Source organism: Notolepis coatsorum (genome assembly GCF_963971535.1).
Source record: "Notolepis coatsorum genome assembly, chromosome: 18".
Classification (NCBI taxonomy): domain Eukaryota; kingdom Metazoa; phylum Chordata; class Actinopteri; order Aulopiformes; family Paralepididae; genus Notolepis; species Notolepis coatsorum.
The window spans coordinates 79,918,535-79,944,728 of record NC_140182.1 but is presented as its reverse complement, the minus strand read 5'-3'; the positions used below and the strand labels follow the sequence as shown (position 1 = coordinate 79,944,728).

General features: G+C 45.8%; 1 protein-coding gene across 1 annotated transcript in view; it reads right to left on the bottom strand.

Moving 5' to 3' along the window:
* slc17a8 (solute carrier family 17 member 8) overlaps positions 1–26,194 on the bottom strand; it is a gene marked incomplete at both ends in the record, with an annotated part of 218,329 nt that overhangs the window by 47,274 nt on the left and 144,861 nt on the right. Inside the window, 3 exons of the mRNA XM_084335382.1 lie at positions 13,702–13,834; positions 15,493–15,642; positions 19,146–19,288. Coding sequence (XP_084191508.1) covers positions 13,702–13,834; positions 15,493–15,642; positions 19,146–19,288 — 426 coding nt within the window. The remainder of the gene's footprint in view (positions 1–13,701; positions 13,835–15,492; positions 15,643–19,145; positions 19,289–26,194) is intronic.

Here is a 26,194-nt window from a genome sequence, read left to right as displayed (position 1 = left end):
GCCAGCTAGGGTATGGGTATGTGCATTACGAGGGTAGGATATCTATAAAAAGTACTCCGACACTTGATGTAGAGGCTGATCTAGCCATCTCCAAGCGGTATAATTCAACTCTTGAGCATTTCATCTTCTCACTTCCGGTAACCAAGTGGCTGCAATGTCTCCAGACATGCGGGGAGGTCCTTCAAGAGGTGATCGATGCGAGAAGGCTCTTATCGAGCGAATCAGGGGGCCTGGAGTGCGATTGACCCCAGCGAGGGGGCGGAGGATGGGGCGTGTCAACCCTAAATCCTCCTTTTAAAAGACTTACAGCGCATTTGTACTTTTAGATAGCAATCATGACTTTATCCCCACAAGATCTCTACACTGACTCCACATATGGGTTGGAGTCGGAAGAGCCCAGCTCTCCGCTACTGTACATTCCTCTAACCTGTAGTACGTCGCCGGGGGTACAGATACCTGCCTGTCTATACGATACCCCCACCCCAGAAGCACCAGACCTGTCATCACAGGAGACCATCGTCGATCCCCTCTGCGCTGAGGCCGTCTACACACCCCTACTTAGCCCCTGGCGATCACACACACCGGAGTCGGGGTACCCAGAAGAAATACCTATCGCTGAGGGTGCCATGAAATCACCCTCGCCATCGAGAAGGCTTACATTACTACATGTAATGGTTGATGAGAGATCTGGGTTCATGGACTATCTAATGATAGGTAGTGTTAAATTCGTTTTGGCCGAAATACTGAAGTCTTGTATCGTTCGACATCTCAACGAGCACTGTTACGGCTGTAGCATACAACATCCCAGTCAGAGGCACCATGAATGTCTGTTTGAAGCATCCCTGTATTACGGGATCAATGAAGCGGCATTGTTGTCAATGCTATGGAGTGGTCAGCTGATACCGACAATATCCACCCTTTTGGGGCGTATGAGCTTATCCATCCCATCACCGTTACGCCTGCAGGGGATCTGCGAGGGACTGCTTTACGAGTTCCGAACAGTTAAGAATAGTGAATGTCTGAAAGAAATGATTAAGGATATTCAAGAAGATTGCCCCGAGATCAACGCTGACGCAGTATACGGATATGTAGTTAAATTCATGTCCACATTGCCGAAATTGGCAAAAGTGTATCCCTGAGAGATGATTGTTTATTTCTGAAAAAATAAAATGGTGTGTTTTTTAAAATATGTTGAAGCTGGTGAGAGAGAAAGGCTTGCTAAATAATTGGCAATATATGATAGAGACACTCTCAGAGGATGAAAGTCTTCTATCTGAAAACGGCTTAGTTACTATTTTAGATCATATGAATGGTCATTTTAACAGAGCACACCTGTTATGTTTATACACCGTAATAGTGGATGTTACGGCTTTTAAGTTGAAAAATCATAAGTGTTTAGAAACTTTAGATATTAATCACATTATTGATGTTATGCACGCTTATATTATTGATAAAAAAGGTTACAGCATGATCTGCAATATTATTATTTTTTTTTTTTAAACTTTGGCCATTCCGCTGGCTCTTTTTTGCGTTTATCGCATTTTCTCTGGTCAAGAATGACCGACAGAAACAGGTTTGAATGGGTACAGATGGGGGAAGACACTCTGAGAAAGATACGGCTGCAGTCCGGGAATCGAACTCGCTAACCCCAGATCCGTGACGAGCACGGTTGTCCCCGGCGCCGAAATAGCGCTCGAGGTACGCGGTGAGCTACTGGAGCTCCCCTTCTGCAATATTCTTTAATAAACATTTTTATAATATACACAACTGCGCTTCTTTCTACCTCAAAAGTGTAATAATTATTTTGAATGATTTTAAGTTCAGCTATGTGAATGTGATCCCTTTAAAACTTCGAAATGTCACCACTGTCTGTTAACTGTAATGCTTGAAAACATTTGACCATTTGTTGGGATCATGATCAAATCAGATTTATTTGTAAGGTCCTACAATACATACATTAATGACCCCTCGGGTCAAACACATCTTATTTAAACAATTCAAGAAGAAGTACCACAATAAATCATAAATAAACCATAAATACCATAAAGTCCAACTAAATTAATCAATAGGGGAAAAAATGCACCTCAGACCCTTTCATGGGGGTCACCCTTCTTAGACGATGCACCAGTCTTGCATTAAAACAACCAAACAGTCAAACAGTTACAATAAAACATACCATAACATTTGCTATGTATAGAAAAAGGTGTTATTCCCATAGCAGGAGTCGAACCCACGCCCCCCTGTTGAAACCAGGGCATCCTTACCGCTAGACCATATGGGATTGCATGTGTTATACTGTACAAAGCCTGTTTACACTCAGACGGGACTCCGGGGTCGGATATTTATCTTTCTGTACACGTTTTTTAAGTGAAATATATTAGTAGAACTCTTTTTACATCATTCTACATAAGACTTGTAGATACATAAGAACATCTTATAGAACATAAGACATGTTTTGATATTATAAATGAAATGCCTCATTGTTTTAAGGTGTTTCATACAAAATATAATCGATCCACTATACCCCTGGATTCACTATACAGTGAATCAGTCCAGATATTATACATTATTTTTACACAAACAGCATATTTATTGTGTGAATGAAGCAAATCTTTCATGTAGAAATAAGACATGTCGACAATAGACCTATCAGCCAGGCCATCACTGAAACAATATGATTTGTTTTTGCTACACAATACATTTCACAGAGTAAATTTGACTCAAACAGAGTACATTTGGATAATTGAATGTGAATAATACATTCCTATCTCTGACTTCACAAGTCTGTCCAGGGTTACTGATAAATGACCCCGTCCTGGATACATTCCTATCTGTGAACACTATAATCACGGTAAAACCTAACATTGCATTATTTTCATGGTTATATTGTATAAAATACATCTTTGTTTTAAGATGTTTCATGCTAAATAGTTCTTAAAATGAATTTCCTTCAATCATCGGGACAAGGAGCAAACAACCTCCGCCGGTAATACAGTGCATTTAGCTTTTTTTCTGCAAAATTATTATGAATTATAATATTGTATCAACAACTTTCATACATGTTAGCCATACTATACACTAACTATGGTGAGTGAGTTAAAATGTATTTGCCTTAGAATTATCATCTGTGAGCTGTTTGAATATCTCCTATCGTGTGTAGGATTTAATGCATATCGAAATATTGAGAGCATAAAACTCAGGGGGGCTAAAGAAAACTAGATGCTGTTCTGCAAAGTCCTTCATAAATGTGCTATTTGTATACCTTAGAACAGGTTAAAGAAAATACATTTGGGGCTTGAGCGTACTAAACTTCTAAAAAATACATCTGTATTGAAACACTTAACAGGTAAAAAACTATGTTGACATGTCTGTTTTTAAGTGTATCATTGACAGTCAAACAATCAGAATTCACTAGGATTATGTGATATCATGTTTTTACATTTAGCAAAAATATAAATACACACTGTCTATAGTAGATACAAAAATATTGTGTAATACACTGTTTAGAACAATGCTGTTTGCAAATAGTCTGTTTTACTTATGTAGCACATTAGAGTTGCATTCTTGCATGACAATTGGTATACTTTTTTACCAGGTAGTCATTTGAGATCATGGACCCTTTTTTTCCCCGAGCTAGATCTGGTACAAATGACTGATAAAACATAAACAAACACCTAATAATACACAATAAGCAGATTGATAAAAAATGAAGACAGGAAAACGAGCAATAACACTATACAACAAACATCAAACTGCTTGTCTTACAAAAGTAGGGATGTGTCATGGGGGTGATATATGTCAACCCTTGACTAAAATAGCATTATCCTTCTGACTATTGATTAAATCTAGTAAAAATCGGTCAGTTTCATGGTTTTAGATGTTTATAATTTATGTGTATCATTGACATTAAACAAAGAATTCAGAATTCAATAGGATTATGTGTTATCACGTAATGAGCAATAACACTATACAACAAACATCAAACTGCTTGTCTTACAAAAGTAGGGATGTGTCATGGGGTTGATATATGTCAACCCTTGACTAAAATAGCATTATCCTTCTGACTATTGATTAAATCTAGTAAAAATCAGTCCGTTTCATGGTTTTAGATGTTTATAATTTATGTGTATCATTGACCCTCAGCCAATAAACAAAAAATTCAGAATTCAATAGGATTATGTGTTATCATATACCGAACAATAACACTATGCAGAAACCATCTAATGCACTCACAACACACACATCCAAACGCACACATTCACTTAAAACTAACAACCCAATGCATCACCCACTCTCCACACTTTAGAACACCTAAAGACACTTTATATTTATTGGTAATGGATTTGCACTACAACCCATACCTTTGTACACCTTACTGTAAATTGTGCCTAAAATTGTACCTCACCCCCATTTCTGCTTTGTATTCTGTCCTAATTTTCAGTGGTACTGTGACATAAATTGGGGGTGGTGAGGTTTGAACCATGCTAAAAAGGGGAAGTTGACCTATAAAATGTAGGCCTAGCATTGATACAGTAGATGGACATTCAGGCCTTGAGGTGATCTATATCCATAAAATAAGTCTTAATTAAAGACAGATGAAATACCCTATTGAAACATTTAAAGCAGCTTGGACAGACACATATTTTCTGGACTGTTTTCACAAACAGAGCTGTATTTGTAATCTGCTATGTCCTAAATGTCTGGATGTAGCATTGCTGTCTATCAGTATGCCATATAGGCCCTGATTAATTGAAAATGGGGGAGTCTGATGTAAACAAGACAAACGTCTTTCTCTGATCTGCTACCTCTTAATTTTAGTTTTAGTCTTAGTTTTACGAAATAAGAAATACAGCTATCTCTATGGTCAGCACCGTGTCCCAAACTGTCAAATAGTTGGTATTACAACTCTGTCAGCTGTGTAACAGTATTCATCAAAGTGCTGCATGTTATAGTGTAGGTTAGTTTATTAGGACAAATGCATGTTTATGGGGAATTTTTTAAAGAAAAAATATGTGTGAAAACATGTGAACCCATCCATTGTGTGAACTAAAAATATGTTATGAGTATAATGTTGTACACTAACTTTCATGTTGCCTGTAACATCTGAGTTTGCATGTCCTCTAAACTGATAAATGTCACGCCCCATGCGGTGTTTTAACACCTATAACAGGGCCCCTGTTCACACCCCTCACACACACAGATCCTCAAAGACACACAGACCCACATAGACGGATCTGTTCAGCACAACTCTCTTTAAGCTATCACTAGTGTAATATAACTTTTATAATTAATGTGAATAATAATACAAAAAACACTGTAATGCAACCTCGACCAATCAGAGGGCCACAAATGTAAAAAGGGGGCGTGGCTACAATCAATCAAACTAAAAGGGTCGTGTTTTGCATAATGTGACAGAAGCTGCCTCCCTATACTCTCTAATGTAGAACAAGGGAAACACCATGTGATCAGAAACTTTATTATCAGGAGGATGCTCAGAAACTGACAGATGTAAAAATGTACAGGGAAGCCGTGGGTAGCCTCATCTACTTAACAACATGTACCCGCCCTGACCTATGTTTTGTAGTGAGTAAGTTGTCACAGCACTTTGCTGATCCCACAGAGGAACACTGGATCATGGTAAAACATGTTTTTCGTTATCTCAAAGGTACAGTAGATAAACTACTTTGTTTCAAAAAGAGCAGCGGAGGCTTAGGGCTTAAAGCCTACAGTGATGCAGACTGGGCTGCTGACATCACAGATAGAAGGAGTACGACTGGATACTGTGTTAGTTTAAACACAAACAGCTCACTGGTTTCATGGAAAACAAAAAAGCAGCCCACAGTGGCACTGTCAACTTGTGAAGCCGAATACATGGCTCTGGCCATGACGATACAGGAGTGTATTTATCTAGAACAACTGCTCGGAGGGATGGATAACGATAGGTTATGGCTATAACCAAGTTCTGTGAGTAATGGTGACGCTCGGCGTCACTACTGCACTGTACCTTGCTCGTGCACGCGCACTGAATAAAAAATTCCACAATGTACCTTTACATCCCAACATCCACCTGACCACACCCCTATCAGCTTACCTTCATAAGCAGGTGTGTGGCCACCTACTTGCCTCCTTCCCAAGCTTTCACCACAAGGTGAGATCAAGGGCTGCAGCGGCGTCTGACGCCGAGCGTCACCATTACTCACAGAACTTGGTTCTGTGTCATATGGCTCCGCTCGGCGTCACTACTGCACAAGGGAGGCAGAGCGAGAGCCATCGCCCGACAAATGTACCCCGCTGAGGCCCCCCACAACCATCAGATCAGGGAGGACCGAGCCCCCCCGACCCCCCCTAATGGAGGGCACCCCCCCTATTGGAGGTTCCCGGGAGGGCGACGGACCCGACCGTGCGAAGAGGCACTCAAGCAACTCAACACACAGGGTGAGCAGACCGTGGCTTGACCCCACGACTACACACACGCACAACCCGCATGCCACCCGGGAACGAACGGAAGGAACAACCTCGTTACCGCCCCCAGAATCACGGGGTCAAGAGCAAACCCAACCCCGTGGCAAGGCCGTAGCAGCGGAGCGCGAAGGAAGACCCAGACCCACCGAAGGGACTGGATCCCCTGGAAAACGGGGGCCCGGAGAGGTCAATGACGCCAGGCATCAAGACCCCACCAGGCGGTCACTTAGTGACATCGCCCCCCACATCGCCAGCGTATTCGGATAAGGCCCCTCCAAGAGCGGGCCCTTTCCCCCCAATAGCACACCGCCTGGCATACTGACCCTGCAGAACAGGCAGTCAGCATGGCCGTAAGCACTCAAGAGGTTAACCAACGGAAGCAGGCAGCGTACCGGGGAAACCAGGCAACAGGCTGTAACCTGAGCCTGGAGCACTGTGGACGAGACAGGCGCCAAAGGAGTCAGCTGAAAACAGCCGCCCCGGCGGAAGGGGCGTATGCTGGCGTTGTTGATCACCATGACAAAGCCTCCTTTAAAAAAAAAAACCCAGAGGGTATGAGGCAGAGAAGGCTGACATGATTGGCAGACGTCATGAACGTGCAGGGGCACACTCAACCGGGTAACCCGGGAGGTGACTCTGCCCCAACACACCAGGGAACCAACCACCCTGTCGTTACCCCATGCGGTGGTTGTTCCTATAACCCCTCAGGAAACTCCAAAACACACCTGCGGGCATTATACCGCAGTACAAGTGTTTCAGTTTTCAAAAAAGGGTTATTCCAGGCCTACGGGTCGACGAAACATTACTTCGGACCGGGCCCGGCGGCACGGGAAGCACAGAGTTACTAGAGGAGGTCCAAGACCACCCCAACAGCCCCCTCTTCGCCACGCGTGAGAGAGGAGCGAAAATAATGGAGAACCAGCCCCAAGCACACCGCACTTGGTATTCCCAGGCGGTCTCCCAACCAAGTACTAACCAGGACCAAACCTGCGTAGCGGCCGAGATCGAACGAGATCGGGCGTGTACAGGTTGGCATGGCCGTAAGCCATTACGACAGTGCAGAGTACAATATGTACCCAACAAGGGTCTCCATAGCGCCTAACCCTGCGACACCCGGACCGACCTGGCATTTTCCCCCCCGAAAAAAGCACAAGTCCCTCAGGGTACCAGAACAGCAGATCTGCATCCCCGGCGGACAATGGGTTTAACTGATCTGGACCAGCGTGACCAGAACCAGTCCCGTGCCCTAACCACGCCGACATGCCTACTCCAGGAGACGGGGCAGATATGCGTGTTGATCTTAAAACATGAAAAGAAGGCGCCACCCAGACGGTCGGTGCGAACCGCGGCCGGTGGCCCACCCCAAGGGCGTGAGACCCCTCTACATATGTTCAGATCCATTTTCCGTCATCATCCCCCAGATATGAACGAGAATCCGTCGATAACCAATACAGGTCGTCGGAAGAGGAAAAAACCTCCATCCCAGTTGCTTTATAAAAACGCTGTTTTAACCACAAGCAACCAAGGCGTGCTAGTCACCCGCCTGATCTTCAACAGAACACCCCGAGCTAGCACTTAAGCGTGCGTCGGGACACAACCACATCAATGAACAGGCTATTTAGACCTTTCAGTGAATCCCCAAGGCGCCCAGGGGAACGACAAGAGGGGTGTGGTGCTTCCTAAACTCCAACTCTTTTTAATAAAAAAGAAGGAAGCACCAACAGCATGAATCCCAGTCTACACAGCCGAGGGTAAAACTGTTTATATTTTTACATCCAGTCACCCCTTCCACAGAGGATTTAGACCGAAATTCCCCAGAAAGCCTTCCCACGTGAGTTGTAGAATGAAAAAGCCATGGTAACTGCGAGTCACGTGACCAACTGACTCAAGTTACACATAAAATCGAGCGTAGCGGACCCGTAAGCCCTACGCTCTAACCCGACACTTTGACACAACAGATCTTACGTAAAGATCTAACTCACGGAAGCCATCGTCATAGCAACGTATCGTATGCTATGACGGGGGGAAACCCCACACACAACTCCTGTTTGTAATAGGAGCAGAGTCAGGACAACCCTTCCCCCCCCCCCCCCCCCCCCCCCCCCCAGCCAAGGCGTGTAACGGCTTGGCCCTGACTGGCCCAACAGGAGATGAGAAAACCCATTTGACCAATCAAGTGGGAAGGAGGGGTTTATTCGGCACCCCCTCACAAAACCCTTCCCCCTACACACAATAACAACTGTAGTATATGAAACCTTTGGTAGAATGCCAATGAATAGCGCAAGCTAATACAATAATAATAATAATATAATAATTTAGGACCTGCTCAGAGGTCATCAATCGGCACACATGCGATGCATGCATGCAATTCGTATCTGCGATTAACCCATCCCGTCGTCCTTCCCCCCCAAGGGCAGCCGGGAGCAGACAGGCGTCAACGTGAGCCGCGCCAGGGGACCAATCCAAGTGCTCCTGTCCGTCTTCGTCAAGGACGCCACAGCGTTAGCGATCTATTGTTGTGCATGTTTTTCCATTGGGGTTATCTTATCGGGGGTGGAAACCCTTGCGAGCACGGGGAGAACATGCAAACTCCACACAGAAAAGCCTGGGAGATACCCCACCTGGGTAACTGGCATCATGGAAACCTGGTCCCCAAGCGGGAATCGAACCCTGGACCTTCTTGCTGTGAGGCGACAGTGTTAACCACTACACCACCGTGCCGCATACAATGCATGCTACCCACAGACTGTGAACAGGGTTTACAACAAAACCAAGTCGTGTGTGTGTGTGAATCCTACACCCGCATTCCATGTTGTACATAGAAAAAACACTGATAAAGAGTATAACGGCTAGGCCGTGGAACGTGTGTATACGAGCATTACTGCAACTAACACAACAGTGTTGTAGTTCAACATTACTTTGTGTGTAAGCAACAGACCTTACAACCAGCTTCTACCTGCATGTGGAGCGTCAGGCCGAGATAGAAACCCTTCTATAACCGAGTGTATGCTGCAGACCTTGCTTTAATCTCATAACACGAACGTAACTCATCCATCAATGTATACCAATGCAGATTCACACTTTGCAACCTCATCATATGTTTTGGTGAAGAAACACACAGTTTGTTTAACCAAAAAATACAGTCCCCCTTTAGAGGGGACTTTTTATTTAAGCAAACAAATAATATGAGAGGGCCGGGGAGGGGTAAACAAAGGGGACCGCATGGGGAAAAAAAGTCACTGCCTAGCGGCGTCTGCTGCCTCGAGCCGCTCGGTCTTTGCCACCCCGAGAAGCCCCGGAGGGACGGTAGTTAATCGGTTGCTGGTCTCGTCGATCCCTACCGTCTCCTCCGGTCGTAGATGGGCCGGCTGCAGCAGCAGCACCGTCTCTCCTCCTGGCCTTCGTTGACGGGCCAGCAGTGGCGATGGAGGCATTGGCAGCCACGGCGGAGGAAGCTCGACGACGTGGAAGCCGTCTGACTCCACCGGCGATGACGGGAGGTGGAAAAATGCGGTTGGAGCACAGATCTCTCCTCTGCCATCTCTCTGCATGTTGAGGTCATCAATTGCAGGGCCTTCCCGAACAGTCCAGCATCGGAGAGGGTGGCCGTCAGAAGAGGAGCCCTCTTCCTCTCCGGCACACGGGCCTGCTCCAGCCAAAGGTGGCGCTGGATCAGAGTTGCCAGGGCGCGCACTTTCCCAGAGGCTATGGCCTGCACCTGAGTCAGATGCAGGACAGCTCCTGCCGCCTGGGTGAGCTGATCATGTTGTACCTCCGACCGCTCCGTGCCGCCCGTCATTATCCCGGATACAAATCTTGCCAGCTGTGCAATATTAGACGCAGCAGCCAGCGATTGTGTACCCGCAATGAACGACTGGTCACTCCAATACGCCAACCGCCTCGCCGATTTCCCATGGGGAACCGGCTTCCGTAAAGGCTCCCACACCACCTCAGGACAAAGGAGAGCTGCCATCGGCCTATCAAGCCGAGGCACCCCCTCCTTCATACTTTCTACCAAACCCACCACCCTCGTGACTCGCACGTAGGCGGGGGTGAGGCCCGTGATGTGGGAGACCACCTGTCCCTGACGGACGTAGGCCTCCATCGAGGGGAAAAATGGGCAGACAACGCCCGTCTCTCTCACAGGACGACATTGCCATAGATGACCTATGAGATCATCAGGGACAGGAACAGGCAGTGGCTGCGGCAGCAGCACAGCGTTTGCGACTGCCACCGCCGCCATGAGCTCGGGGAACAAAGCATGCAGTTCCCCCTGTACACTTTCCCCCACCGAGCTTGCGTCCCTCACATGCAGTAGACTACTGGTCGCAGAGCCACATTCCGATGTGGCCGATAGCAGGGCATCCCGCCGCTGAGTCGGAGGTTCTAACCCAACATCAGCGTACGAGGGACCCCAAGGAGACCTATCACCCCCCGCCAGTGTAACCTAGCCTGTTGGTCACATGGCTCAATGTTACCGTGACTTTTCAATTCATGGCTCACGTGGGAAGTCTCTCTGAGGATTCCCGTCTCCTCCCTGTGGTGAGGGTGGCGGGATGTAAAAATGATAAAAAAAAATTACCCTCAGCCGCGTCACGTGGGATTCATGTCAGTCTGTGTTTTTCTTTATTTTTTAATAAAAAGAGGAAAGAACATGAAGCACGACGGCTCCTTGTCGTTCTCCCAGGCGACTTGGAAGAACAATGTCTGGTGTCTTGTTGGACTATCCATTGATGTGTGTTGGGTCTCGACGCATACATAGTGCTGGCTCGGGTGTTTCTGATAAGAATCACGCATGAGGCTGGTATGCCTTGGTTGCTCGTTATTAAAACGGCGTTTTTATAGGGCAACTGGGATGGAGGTTTTCTCTTCCGAGCGCCTGTTACTAGGTCTCGACGAGTTCTTGTTCATATCTGGGGGATGTTAACGGAATAGATCAAAACATAGGTAGAGGGGTCTCACGCCCTTGGGGTGGGCCACTGAGCGCGGTACGAATGGGACCGTCTGGGTGGCGCCCTCTTTAATGTTTTAGATCGACACGCGTACCTACCCCCTCTCTTGGAGTGGGGATGTCGGCGTGATTAGGGCACGGGACTGGTTCTGGTCACGCTGGTCCAGGTCAGTTAACCCATTGTCCGCCGGGGACGCAGATCTTCTGTTCTGGTACCCTGAGGGACTTGTGCTTTTTTCAGGGGGAAAAACGCCGGGTCGGCCCGGGTGTCACAGGGTTGGGCGTTATGGAGACCCTTTGTTGGGTACATGTTGTACCCTGTGCTATCATAAAGGGGCTGGTTCTCCATTCTTTTCGCCCCTCTCTTACGCATGGCGAAGAGGGGGCTGTTGGGGTGGTCTTATGGACCTCCTCTGGCATCCCTGTGTGCTTCCCGGTCCGCCGGGCCCGGTCCAAAGTTGTGTTTCGTCGACCCGTAGGCCTGGGATAACCCCTTTTTGAAAACTGAAACACTTGTACTGCGGTATAGCCAGTGTATACCCGCAGGTGTGTTTTGGAGTTTTTTCTTGAGGGGTTATAGGAACAACCACCGCATATGGTACCTAGAGGGTGGTTGATTCCCTGGTGTGTTGGAGCGGAGTCAACTCCCGGGTTACCCGGTTGAGTGTGCCCCTGCACGTTCATGACGTCTGCCAATCGTGTCAGCCTTCTCTGCCTCGACCCCTCTGGGTTGGGTTTTTTTTGGTGGAGGCTTTGTCATGGTGCGCAACAATGCCAGCATGCGCCCCTTCCGCCGGGGTGCTGTTTTCAGTTGACCCCTTTAGCGCCTGTCTCGTCCGCAGTGCTCCAGGCTCGGGTCAAGTGCCTGCTGCCTGGATTGAGGGATCGACCTTTTCTGGAGGTCGTCTCCCCGGTGCGCTGCCTGCTCCCGCTGTAGTGTAGCCTCTTGAGTGCTTCGAGTTACAGCCATGCTGACTGCCTGAGTATGCCAGGGTCATATGTTTTCCAGTAAGATATTCCCTTTACACATGCCTTTATTTTTAGTGTGAGATTTATTTTTACTAATATTTTGTGTTCACCAGTCTTGGCCATGCCTGGCCTTAAACCAGCTGGCACTCATTAGTAATCACGAGCAGTATTTGTACCTGGCCGTTTCTCACATTCCCTGTTGCGCCATTGCCTTTGTTTACGCTTGTGTTCAATCACGTACTGTGTTTCACCTTTGTCCTTAATTCCCAGTGAGTCCGTTCCTTATTCCACATTTTCCAGCACTGCTGAGTTTTGTTTCTCGGGTTTTGCAGTTTGTTTTTGTTGTACAGTTTTTTAACGTGTATCATTGTTGCTTGCAACTGCTCAAGTAAAAGCCTGTTCACTTTCATCCCGTCGTCTCTGCCTCTACTCTCTCTGCTCGTGTTCTGCATTTGGGGTCTCCTCACCTATTCCCACACCGAACCCTTACAATTACACCACATTAGCTTTACATGTTAGACACACGCATCCACACACATAGCTAATTCAGTATTACACACCTCATTAACATTTTCCCTGCTGGCATCCACACACTTCCCCCACTTAGGCCCCGTTAGGATAGTATTGTTTATTCCCCTGTTTTCCCTACATTTAAATTAAATCTGGTTTATTTATCATGTTTCCTGTGTCTGTCTGCCCCGGGGTACTGCCACACTTTACCACTTGGTTCGACCGTAACAGGTTAGTCATGAGGGCGGCTACGTGGCGTAGTGGGCAAGGCGCTCGCCACGAATGACAGAGACGCTGGGCTTGCCTGTTCGAGCCCAGCGCTCCACATTGCTTTCAGTTTAGCTGGTTGTTCATACTAATACACATTGGCCGTATTAGGGGGTGGGAAACTGATGGGTGGGGATCGGGCATTGTGGACAGCGACTCCTACAGGTCGGTTGGTGCGCCTGCGCAGTGGAATCAGGAAGTGTCGGGGGCAGCGTGAGCCTCCCACGCGTTACTCCTCGCCACTGAGAGACCGAGCTGCGCAGGTGAAAAGATGCGACTGCTGTTACCTCAAGTACCGGAGGGGACTTGTGCTATGTATGACTTAGTCCACATTGCAGCCGGCTTGTGGGAGGCAAGAAACAGCGTTCGTGACAGGGGAGGGTTGAGTTGGATGATACGAAATTGGGATGGGAGAAAATATAGAAAATGGGAGAAAAAGTGGATAAAAAAAAATAAAAGTTAGTCATGATAGAATTCTTAGTGAAAAGAGGGAGACATAAGCACTTGCTAGTAATGAGTGTCTTTAGTTCATTGGGACGTACCTCCACAATTCATGATTTTCCGCACATTTGTAGTAGACATAATCTTGTTAATGCGTAGGTAGTCCGCCAGCTGTCCTCCGAAGGGTACTACGATGGTCATCACCATGTGGGGCAAAGCAGACAAAAGCCCCACCTACAGAGAGGAAACGGCCAAAGAACCAACCGATGAATGCATAAACATGTAGGATGAACCATGCATGAGTGTTTTGGATTCAGTACAACTGGGTCACTACAACAATAGGCATTAGCCCCAGTTGAGACGTGCTCTGGCGCGTCTCACTCTGTATCACTCTACCCTCAGATTCATCATTAATGATAGATACAACACTCATCACTGTGTCCTTTATGAGAGGGTTGGTTTTCCTTTATGGGAGGTGCAACAAACACTGGTATTTGTACATTTGTAAGGCCCTTATCGGTAAGCCACCTCCTTATATTAAATGGAATTTTGGAATCTATGGAACCCGTTCTAGTGACTGGCTGGTCCTTAAGGTCCCCAGAGTTTACTCGGAACAGAGTAAATCTGCATTTTGCTATGATGCCCCTTTAGCTCATGGAATGAACTCCAATAGTCCTTAGCTTGAGATTCTCCCCTCTGTTGCAGAGTTTAAAACCTTGATCACCAACCTTTGTCAATCAAGTTGTACATGTTTTAATTGATTTGTTATCCTTGCTCTTTGCTTCAACTTGTTGTCTCTTTGTTTTTTTTGTTTGTTTTTTTAATCCTCTCTTTCTCCGCCTGATTTTCTATGCTTTTCTCCCCATCCCAATTTAGTCGTTATGCCAATTCCCCCCCTCCCCTACCTGGTTGTTGTGTGCATGTTCCCCCTACTGGTCGGTACAAGGGAACCCTGAAGTCTACCACATGCTTCCTCCGACACATAATAATAATTGGTTAGACTAGAAGTCTTTATTTGTCATGCAGTTTTAACACATACACGCGAGATGGGCAACCCACAGGAATACACACACACATGCACTTTTCCAATCCCGTTGTCCTTCCCCCAATGGGCAGCCGGGAGCAGATAGGGCATCAATGTGAGCCGCGCCCCGGGGACCAATCCAAGTGCTCCTGTCCGTCTTCGTCAAGGACGCCACAGCGTTAGCGATCTGTTGTGCATGTTTTTCCATTGGGTTTATCTTATCGGGGGGGAAACCCTTGCGAGCACGGGGAGAACATGCAAACTCCACACAGAAAGGCCTGGGAGATACCCCACCTGAGTACCTGGTATCATGGAAACCTGGTCCCCAAGCGGGAATCGAACCCTGGACCTTCTTGCTGTGAGGCAACAGTGTTAACCACTACACCACCGTGCAGCCACATGCGGAGACAGCCAGCGGCTCTCTTTTCCCTGTGGCAGCGAGGACTCTCATTGGTGAAGTGTAACGCGTGGGAGGTCACGCTGCCTTCACCACTTCCTGCCTTTCGCTGAGCAGGCACCCAGACCTGACCTGTAAGCGTTGCTGTCCACAACGCCAGATTCCCACCCACGACTTCCCTCCCGCTAACTCAGCCAAACGAGTTAGTATGACGATCGGCCCAAGCCGCAGGCAATGCTGACTCCGGGAGTCGAGACCGCAGCCTCTTGCATTGGTGAAGAGCGCAATCTTCGCTACGCCACCCGACCGCCTTGTTGTCTCTTTGTTATGATTTTATATATGCTGTGTGATTTTATATGCTTTTTTGGGGGTGCTTATTTCTGTATGTACACTCGACGTGACTGTAAACGAGGGAAACCACAGTTGCCTTTATATAAAGGTTTGAAATGACAAATGAAATACGAGGCCAACCTTGCTGATGGGAAAACCGAAGACCTCCTCGAAGTAGGCGGGCTGGCTGATGAGGAGCAGGTAGAAGGTCCAGCTACGGCAGAAGTTGGCCACGATGATGGCATAGACGGGCATGGAGGTGAAGAAACGACGCCAGGGAGTCTTGAATTTCTGTGTAGAGAGAAGAAGAACGCGCCATACAGCCTGAATTTCTGAGGTCAGCATCACTGTCTGTCGTGAGGTGAACCCTCCTATCCCGAGCGTGTTTCCGGAGCGCAAATAGTGCTCCTGTCATTCAAATGAGCGCCACACCTTAATTTTTAGGCGAATTGAAATCTCAATGGATTTTGGAAGTTAAGGACTGTCCCTTTAATTTGATGTACGCCTCTTTCCGGAAGTCCCAGGGACGGCTGCCTGGGATTGGTCGGAAAGTCACTGTTGACATTTGGAGAGACCAATAGAGGCAGCGGGGGAAATCTGAATTCTTCCCAGGAACAGAGCGTAGAGCGTGCATTTTGAGACGAGCGTGTAAGTCGTGATTTAAATCAATTATAGGTAGTTGTTGGATATATTATAGCATTCGTTTAGTTTCCGACAGTTTCTAGTGTTTGTGAAATGTTTTTGCTGTGATTTTGGTGATTCTGTTTTGCTTCAGCAAACATTTCAATGAGCCATGAGGCTACGGAAAAAAATGCCCGGAAACAGTGCTCGTCCACGGCGCTCGTGCAGGGCCTCGTGCCGGGACTCGCCCACAAAACAAAACAAAAAAGTGTATTTGCTGTTATTAGTAGGGATGCACCGAAAATTCGGCTATTGAAAATTATCTGCCGAAAATGGTTAAAACGGCTCTTTCGGCTTTCGGCCGAAAGGGTTTTAGCACCGAAAATATATGACCGAAAGTCAAATAACGTGTTGTTGTGATGACGTCATCAAAACGCGACTACAGACATACCGGTAGCATGCGCAACATGTAACGTGAGCAGCTTGGCAGCTCTTCCTGCATTCTACAGCCTGTGATAACTAACTCCTCTTGGGAGTAGGGATGCCCCCCGAAACCCGGTTCTAAACTAAATTAGAAAAAACCGGAGTATTGATCAGCTCCGACGTTAACGATACTGCTATCAGTAGTCTAGGAGCGGATTAGCTACGGAGCTAACAGTGTACCATCCATCTGCGACGCAACGGTGGCAGCAACAGTGGACACTGAGTAATGTTAACGTTATGACGAGTTCATACTACACTACACGTATGAACTCGACATACAGTAACGTTACTCTGTTTAAATGAAGTGTTTAATTAGCAGCAATCTGTTGTTGAAAATGTATCGTTAAACCGGAAATGGAAATGCGAGGACAGGAAGTCGTCATCAATCGTTGTAGTCTTTTAGTCTTAACAGTCTGGAATTAATGTATGCATTCAAAAGTGCTGAATAAATGTTTTATGGGCCCATAATAGTGATTATTAATATTATTTAAGTTAAGTTTAGCCATAATCATGTCTTTTGCCATAATCAGGTAGCTAAAAAAAAAAAAAAAAAACATATATATTTATATTAATCATTTTCGGCCTTTCGGCATTCGGTTTTCGGCCAACTGTTTCATATTTTCGGTATCGGTTTCGGCCAAGAATTTCCCATTCGGTGCATCCCTAGTTATTAGTGTATTGATTACTGGCTCATATTCTATATATTTTTTATCAACTCAGGCCGGAGATGGATGGAATATCCGGCGTGCCTCGCGTATCAAACACACCTTCAGCTGAAACTTTTAGGCCAGCCAGCAGAAAGCAGCAGAGCTAGCTTTGAGCTAGCTCACCCCCAAGCCCCCCCCCCCCCCCCCCCCCCCCCCACTGACCCCCTGGACCCGTTAGAGCAGTGGTACCTCGAGGAAGAGAACGGGGTAAGTTTAAATAAAATGTTTTATTCAATATACAATATACAATATCAAAGAAAAATTAAAAATCCTGGAGCTAAATATATTTTTGTTCATTCATTCATTCATAACTTTTGACCAATAGATGATATTTCTAATAATCAGTCAGCTGTTCTATATTGCCCACAAAATTTATAATAATCATGAGGTACTTTGACATACCCACTAACTAATAATCCATCACAAACCCATCAAGTTCAGATTCGGGTTACAACATTGTAGTGATAAGAGGGATAAGGTAAATGGTGCATTTATATAGTGCTTTTATCCAAAGTGCTTTACAATTTGTTCCTCACATTTTACCCATTCACTCACACATTCAGCTACGTTCTGACAGCCATCACTGGTTACTGGAGTGTCTGGTCAGTAACGTGGGTCCGGCTCTGCAATAAACAGAAAATAAATTTCCTGGTATCCCGTTCCCACTTCATCCAATCAGGAGAGAGAACTCCACACTGACATCCAATGTACAGTTTGTTCCCCCTCGAATGTATATATTTTCTTTTAGGATCTCTGTCTCTTAAACAGTACTGTATTATTTGTATATCTTGTATGTCATAAATGTCTGGATGTAACAGTACTGTATATCTGTATGTTGTGTATGTCATAAATGTCATGATATATATCTGTATATCTGTATGTCATGTATGGCATAAATGTCATGATGAATTGAAAATGGGGGACCCTGATGTAAACAAGACGAAAGTCTTTCTCTGGTCTGCTGATGTCTCGCCCTCCCAATCCCCCACCCTACCCCCCTACCGCTAGCTGCAACTGTGGCTATGGACCAGCCCTCCCTACCCCCTCCCTCCGACTCGCACCGACGCTCAACCTTCGTGGCCTTGCGGAGTGGCAGCGGATATATACGCATTCATCTGTAGTCTCAAGATCTACTGTAGTCCTGCATGTTATCAACAAATGTGCATGCTGTGTGAATTTATGTGTGCCATTATTACTGTCAAATTGTAATAATTGTGGAATATTTCTATAATGAGGCTGTATGTGTATGTCACCAAATTTCCCCAAGGGGATTAATAAAGTATCCTATCTATCTTATCTATCTATCCCCTTAACAATTGTGTGTATTGAGCCGTACTGCATTGTACCCATTCTGCAATCTGTTAATAAAGTTTTCAATCAATCAATGACAAAAATAAGAAAAAAAAACAAGTTTTATATGTGCTTGAAACAAGTAAAATAATCTGCCAGTACAGTAAGAAATTTTGGCTTGGTAAGATTTCTTGAAATAGGTCAAAAGTGTTCTCTCTTCTGATTGGGCAAAGTAAAGAAATGTTTTTTGTTTACTGGAGAGCGGAGGGACTGGGAGAGTGATGGCTGTCAGAATGTAAAGCTATTTAGCACTTATTTTAACATATAAAATATAAATACTGTACCACTTACAACACCTTTAAATATATCCATTAGGATGGGTGATGTCTTGTAAAGAGCATATCGCTGCTGTCTGGTGAAAACCTTGTATCTCCAAAAAGATAAACTTTTCAGGAATAAAAAAAAAAAGAAAAAAGGAAAAACACAGCCTCATTTTCAGATTAACATCCATGCATTTCTAAAATCTTACCTTGGGTTTGCAATGTGTTTCACAGGCCATATTGTCATGCAAAATGCTCGCATGACAGAGAACCATGTGAACATTCATTAATCAAACATGGAAATGACCAAAAATGTAAATAAGAGGTTTTGATCCGGCAGAAACAACATGCAGGGCTGTATTATTCCACGCACCTCGGTGACGCTCAGCTGGTTCATCCTCTCTCCAATGGCTGCCTCGATGTACAGCCTCTCCTCCTTGCTGATGGTGGGGTGGGCTGCTGGGCTTCCGTACGCCAGCAGGAGCCAGAAGACGTACCATATGATCCCAAAAACACCTTTTGAAGGAAGAGGTGCAAACAACTTTTATGATATGCACGTTATTATGGAAAATCACATGTTCACCCTCTTAAATTTGTTGTACCCTTCAATCAATATTTCTTGTACTATTCCTTTACTTCATTTGATAAATCAGCTTACTAGGAGTAAGCGCTCTAGTGTACAGAGAGCATGTTTTGTCTGAAACCACTCCTAACAACTAACTTTCTCATAACAGTTTACTACGGATCCCAGGTCCTGTTCGCAGGTGTGTAATGTTTGGGGTTCGCTCTGCTCAGTGAGCGAACCTCTAGCGTTACCTGGTGGGTAATTGCCATGTCTACCTGTCCTAATTACACTCATTGGTACCTGTTACGGCTCAGGTAGGTGTGTTGAACCCAAATGCAGTACATAAGAAAGGTGCGGAGACGGTAGTTCCTCTTCTCACCAAAAACAGTGTTTCCTTTAATTTTTTAAACATCAAGAGTGATACTGGTATTATACAAAAGAAAAACAAACGAAATAATAATTAAACAATAATCAAAAACACGGCAGCCGCATCCTCCAGGCCTGGAGCGACACGACTCTTTGTAGACAGCTACTTACGGTAACGTTAGATGAAGAACTGACAAATGAGAGAATAAACACAAGGCCATTATAAAGAGAGTCAAACACACAGCAGGCGTCAATCAGCAATCAGGACAACCTGGACGAATAGAGAGGGTGAAATACTCCAGGGTGGCACTAGGAGCTTTTACTCCTAGGAGAGAGTAAAAGACCCAAACGTTACAGGTACCTTCTGTGGCTCATTAAATGTCTCTTCATATTCTCCCCTGTGTCACACAAACCCTGTCAGTCGATCACTAAACTATCTGTGAGTGTATACCTACTTGTGTAAGTCTTATCGCTCCTTCCCACGGAGGATACGTTTGTTTGCTATGTGTCTGAAGTGCCGTGTCACTTTGATTGCTGATTTAATTTTGTTGTTGAGAGTTCATATTATCATGTGTATATGCAGCACCGTCGTTTGACGTATTTACGATTCAGCGTGTTTTGGAGACCTTGCTGTCTCCCCATTATTTCCCCAGATTATTGTATCGAGTATCCTATGTATTGTGAAGCGTATTCAATGTGTTTTGGAGACAGAGATTTCTCCCCTTTTGTTTGTCCGCCATCATATGCATGTTCATTGATCTACTCAAATTAAAAAAGTAGTGCTTTGTTTGAAAACCAACATCTGCCTCGTCGTATCTGTTCTGTACTGCACCTGGGTCCAATACACCTACCAAACCGTAACACAGGTGCAGTTATCAGTATTAATTCCACGCTGTTTTCCCATAAACTACCTAACCTAGACTGTTTTTGTATGCAAATCTTGTGTTCAATATTGTATAAACCTGGGGGTGACTCAACACGTGGGTCTCACTTGGAAGATTGTCTTCCACTCCCTGTATCGAACTGAGACACTGTGCTCAGAATAAAGAATTTTCCACAACAACGTACACCTGTATGTTAAGGCGTTGACAGTCGGTCATCGCAGACGAGGTGGACGGCGAGACAAAGTAATTAAAATGGGCCTTGACCTCCTCTGGACCACAGGCGTTTTCATTATTAAAACAATAAGAACAGGGTATTAATCACACAGGCCAGACAAAAAAGAGGTTAATTTCCATCATTAATCGTGAGATGATATCGCTCGACAGACGCAGCGGGTATATTGAAACGCATCAGGCAAAGTAGGAGGCTATGTGAGTTCATGGAAATTGAGATATATCTCTTTGGACAAAAAATGCTAAGTATAGTTATTGGAGAATGTTCTCCTTCGTGTATCAAATTAACTGATGCTCAACACCTGGGAACATCCTATGGTATACAGTACTCTAATATATATGTGTTCCCTGATTCACCCTAATATATATGTGTTCCCCGATTCACCCTAATATATATGTGTTCCCCGATTCACCCTAATGTATGTGTTCTCTGATTCACTCTTATTCACCCTAATGTATACATGTTCCCTTATTCACCCTAATGTGTATGTGTTCCCTTATTCACCCTAATGTATATGTGTTACCTTATTCACCCTAATGTATATGTGTTACCTTATTCACCCTAATGTATATGTGTTCCCTTATTCACTCTAATGTATATGTGTTACCTTATTCACCCTAATGTATATGTGTTCCCTTATTCACCCTAATGTATGTGTTCCCTTATTCACCCTAATGTGTATGTGTTCCCTTATTCACCCTAATGTATATGTGTTCCCTTATTCACATGAATGTATATTGCTTCCCTTACGAGCGGCACGGTGGTGTAGTGGTTAACACTGTCGCCTCACAGCAAGAAGGTCCAGGGTTCGATTCCCGCTTGGGGACAAGGTTTCCATGATGCCAGGTACCCAGGTGGGGTATCTCCCAGGCCTTTCTGTGTGGAGTTTGCATGTTCTCCCTGTGCTCGCAAGGGTTTCCCCCCCGATAAGATAAACCCAATGGAAAAACATGCACAACAACAGATCGCTAACGCTGTGGCGTCCTTGACAAAGACAGACAGGAGCACTTGGATTGGTCCCCGGGGCGCGGCTCACGTTGACGCCCTATCTGCTCCCGGCTGCCCATGGGGGGGAAGGACGACGGGATGGGTTAGGCGCAGAGACTCAATCGCATCGGCGACTGAGAAAAAGACAATGCATGTGTGTGTATCCCGGTGTGTGTGTGCCGCTCCAATTGCATGTCCAGTTTGTTACATGCCGAATAAAGACCCCCTAAAAAAAGGTCCTGCATTATTATTATTCAAGTCAAGTCAAGTCAAGAGTTTTATTTGTCACGGCATACAAGTATACAATGAAATGCGGGTGGTCTTGCCCACAACGATGTGCAATACAGTGGTACAACATATAATAGAATCCAATAAAAAACAACATTGTGCAATAAACAGGTAACAGGTAACATGGTGGGACATCTCGGTATCTGTACATAGTTATTTACAGAGCATATAGGACATGCTAGGTCCTTTGGTAGTGCAATACACTGTTACTGTTGTTATACTATTTTTAAAGTGACCTTTCCTTTTTGGCCATAAGTGTGGGTGTGTGCGGCATGAGTGTGTGCCTGCTCATGTTAAAGTGGCTGCTAGTGTGTGAGCGTGCACAGCGTGCGTGTCGTGTGTGTGCTCATGTGTGCTTGTGTGTGAAAAGTTCAGTGTTCTGTGGCACTCAGTGTTCATTGTTCAAGGCTCTGATGGCCTGGGGGAAGAAGCTGAGCCGAAGCCTCTCTGTCCTAGTAGCTGGGGTTCGCAGGCGTCTGCCTGACCTCAGCAGCTGGAACAGGCTGTTATTGGGGTGGTGGGGGTCTTTCATTATTCTGCAGGCTCTGGATTTGCACCTCTTGTTGTATAGAACCTGCAGGGGAGGTAGTGCAATACCCGTGGTACGCTCGGCTGAGCGCACCACTCTCTGTAGGGCCTTCTTGTCCTGTGCCGTGCTGTTTCCATACCAGGCAGTGATGTTTCCAGTCAAGATGCTCTCTACAGCTTCAGAGTAGAAGGACTGGAGTATCTTCCCCGATACACTGAACTTCCTTAACTGTCTCAGGTGGTAGAGGCGCTGCTTCGCCTTTTTTACGACTGTGTCTATGTGTGTTGACCATGTCAGATCCTCTGAGATGTGGACCCCCAGGTACTTAAAGCTGCTCACCCTGTCCACGGTAGCCCCGTTTATCATCAGTGGTGTGTGTGTCTCCTGCTGTCCTCTCCTATAATCCACGATCAGCTCCTTGGTTTTACCAATGTTCAGGAGCAGGCTGTTGTCCTGGCACCAGCGTTCCAGTACCTCAACCTCCTCCCGGTAGGCCTTCTCGTCGTTGTCCGAGATCAGCCCCACCACCACGTGTCGTCTGCAAACTTTACTATGGAGTTGGAGCTGAACTTGGCCACACAATCGTGTGTGTAGAGTGAGTACAGCAGGGGGCTCAGAACACAGCCCTGGGGGGACCCGATGCTCAGGGTGATGGTGTTGGAGGTCTGACCCCCCACCCTGACCGCCTGGGGTCTTTCACTCAGAAAGTCCAGTACCCAGGCGCTCAGGGCGGAGCTCAGACCCAGCTCGATCAGCTTGTCCACCAGTCTGGTGGGGACTATGGTGTTGAACGCTGAGCTGTAGTCAATGAACAACAGTCTCACATAGCCCCCCTTCTGACGGTCAAGGTGAGAGAGGGTGCTGTGCAGTACCTGGGAGACCGCGTCGTCAGTGGACCTGTTTGTCCTGTATGCAAATTGCATAGGGTCCATATCACTGGGGAGGGAGGCACAAATGTGGTCCTTGACCAGGCTCTCGAAACATTTCATGACCACAGAGGTGAGTGCCACCAGTCTGTAGTCATTGAGACATGTTGGGGAGGGTTTCTTCGGTACAGGGATGATGGTAGACATCTTGAAGCAGGCAGGGACCACTGACTCCGCCAGGGATTGATTAAATATGGCGGTGAACACCGGGGCTAGCTGGTTGGCACAGGACTTAAGTATGCGTCCTGTTATACCATCTGGGCCAGCCGCTTTCCTGGTGTTCACCTGCATAAATGCTCTTCTCACACTGTGTTCCGACAACGAGAGAGCCCCCCCGCCCCCCCGCGGTTGCCCCCCCCCCACAACAGCCGGCGCGCCAGTGACGTCACTAGCCATAGAGCCAGCGGCGCCACCGTCTACACCAAACCGGGCGTAGAAAGAGTTGAGTTTGTCCGCGAGAGAGGCGTCGTCGCTCCCCATTGAGGGGGCGCTGACTTTGTAGTCAGTTATTGTCTTCAGTCCCGCCATAAGCCTCTTGTGTCGTTTTGTGCCATTATTTTACTCACCCTTATGTGTATGTGTTCCCTTATTCACCCTAATGTGTACAGTATGTGTTCCCTTATTCACCCTAATGTATATGTGTTCCCTTATTCACCCTAATGTGTATGTGTTCCCTTATTCACCCTAATGTATATGTGTTCCCTTATTATTCACTCTAATGTATACATGTTCCCTTATTCACTCTTATTCACCCTAATGTATATGTGTTCCCTTATTCACTCTTATTCACCCTAATGTATATGTTCCCTTATTCACCCTAATGTATTCATGTTCCCTTATTCACTCTTATTCACCCTAATGTATACATGTTCCCTTATTCACCCTAATGTATACATGTTCCCTTATTCACCCTAATGTATACATGTTCCCTTATTCACCCTAATGTATACATGTTCCCTTATTCACCCTAATGCATATGTGTTCCCTTATTCACATGAATGTATATGTGTTCCCTTATTCACTCTTATTCACCCTAATGTATACATGTCCCTTATTCACCCTAATGTATATGTGTTCCCTTACTCACCCTAATGTGCATGTGTTCCCTTATTCACTCTTATTCACCCTAATGTATATGTGTTCCCTTATTCACATTAATGTATATTGGTTCTGTTGTGGAAAATGTGTATACGGGGGTGGAGGTAGGAAAGGGGTTAGTCTTGACTAGTTTAATATAGGTCAACTAGCAGGGCTCAAAGACACTAGGGCGACAGTCTGGCTGATGTTCTTAAAACAGCCTCAAGATAGGCAGATGGACATTTCAGTACATCATATCGTGTGCTCTAATCTTGTGTCTTTTCTCTCTTTCATACATACACAGCACACACACACAGACACACAGACACACACATACACAGCACACACACACAGACACAGCACACACACACAGACACACAGACACACACATACACAGCACACACACACAGACACAGCACACACACACAGACACACAGACACACACAGTCACACAGACACACACACACACACACACAGACACACACAGTCGCACAGACATACACACCGACACACACACACACACACACATTCCCTGTGTCACAATACACACATACAATACACACACGTCTGTACACAGACGCACACACACACAGACACACACACACAATACACACATACAATACACACACGTCTGTACACAGACGCACACACACACAGACACACACACACATACACACACACACACACACAAACACACACACACACACACACATCTCACTAAATCTTTATCTCTCTTCGATGGTCTTAATGTTTTACATCATATCGTGTGTGTACATCATATCTTGTTTATCTCTCTTCGATGTTCTTAATGTTTTTATCTAAATCTATGTTCTTCTTAATGTCTTTATCTCTCTTCGATGTTCTTAATGTTTTTCTCTCTCCGATGTTAAATCTACGTGTCATACGTCATGTCATATCTGACATGATATGACACGTCATCATATCTGTCATGTGGGGGCAGGACTGAGAGGGGATTTAGGGGACAAGCAGAGGGATTGAGGGGTAGAGTGTTTTTTGTTCAAGCTGTGGTGATCCTCTGCTCGATCCATAGCTTTTGCTGTTAAGAACTTCTTTTCCTAAATAAATTACCTACTTGTTAAAATTGGAAATATCGTCTCCTGCTGTGTTAAACAACCATCAGCCACAACATTTGGTGACCCTTGACCTGTAGACCGCCCTGCCGGGCCCCCTCACACGGCCAGCTCCGGACCTCTCCCGTAGAAATTCTGGCGGTGTCGACAAACAAACACAGGTGAGCATTTTTGCTTTTGATTAGAATATCCGTAAGAGATTCTGAGGGAGGAAAAAGTTGAGCTGACTGTGTGACGAGGTCTGGATGGACGGCTAAAACGAACACGAATGGTGAGGTGTTTACACTAGGGCGATTCCTCTTTTAACAGGCTATAAGTGCGCCACTAATCAATTTTAATTGCATGTTTTCGACCTCTGGTCAAATTTTTCTCCATCTGTTCAAACTTCTCTCTGACCCCTTTCCCTGATCCCTTTACGACACTCTCCACATACACACATAACTGTGCCTTCTGTCCTCTGTAGATAAGACTCTCAAT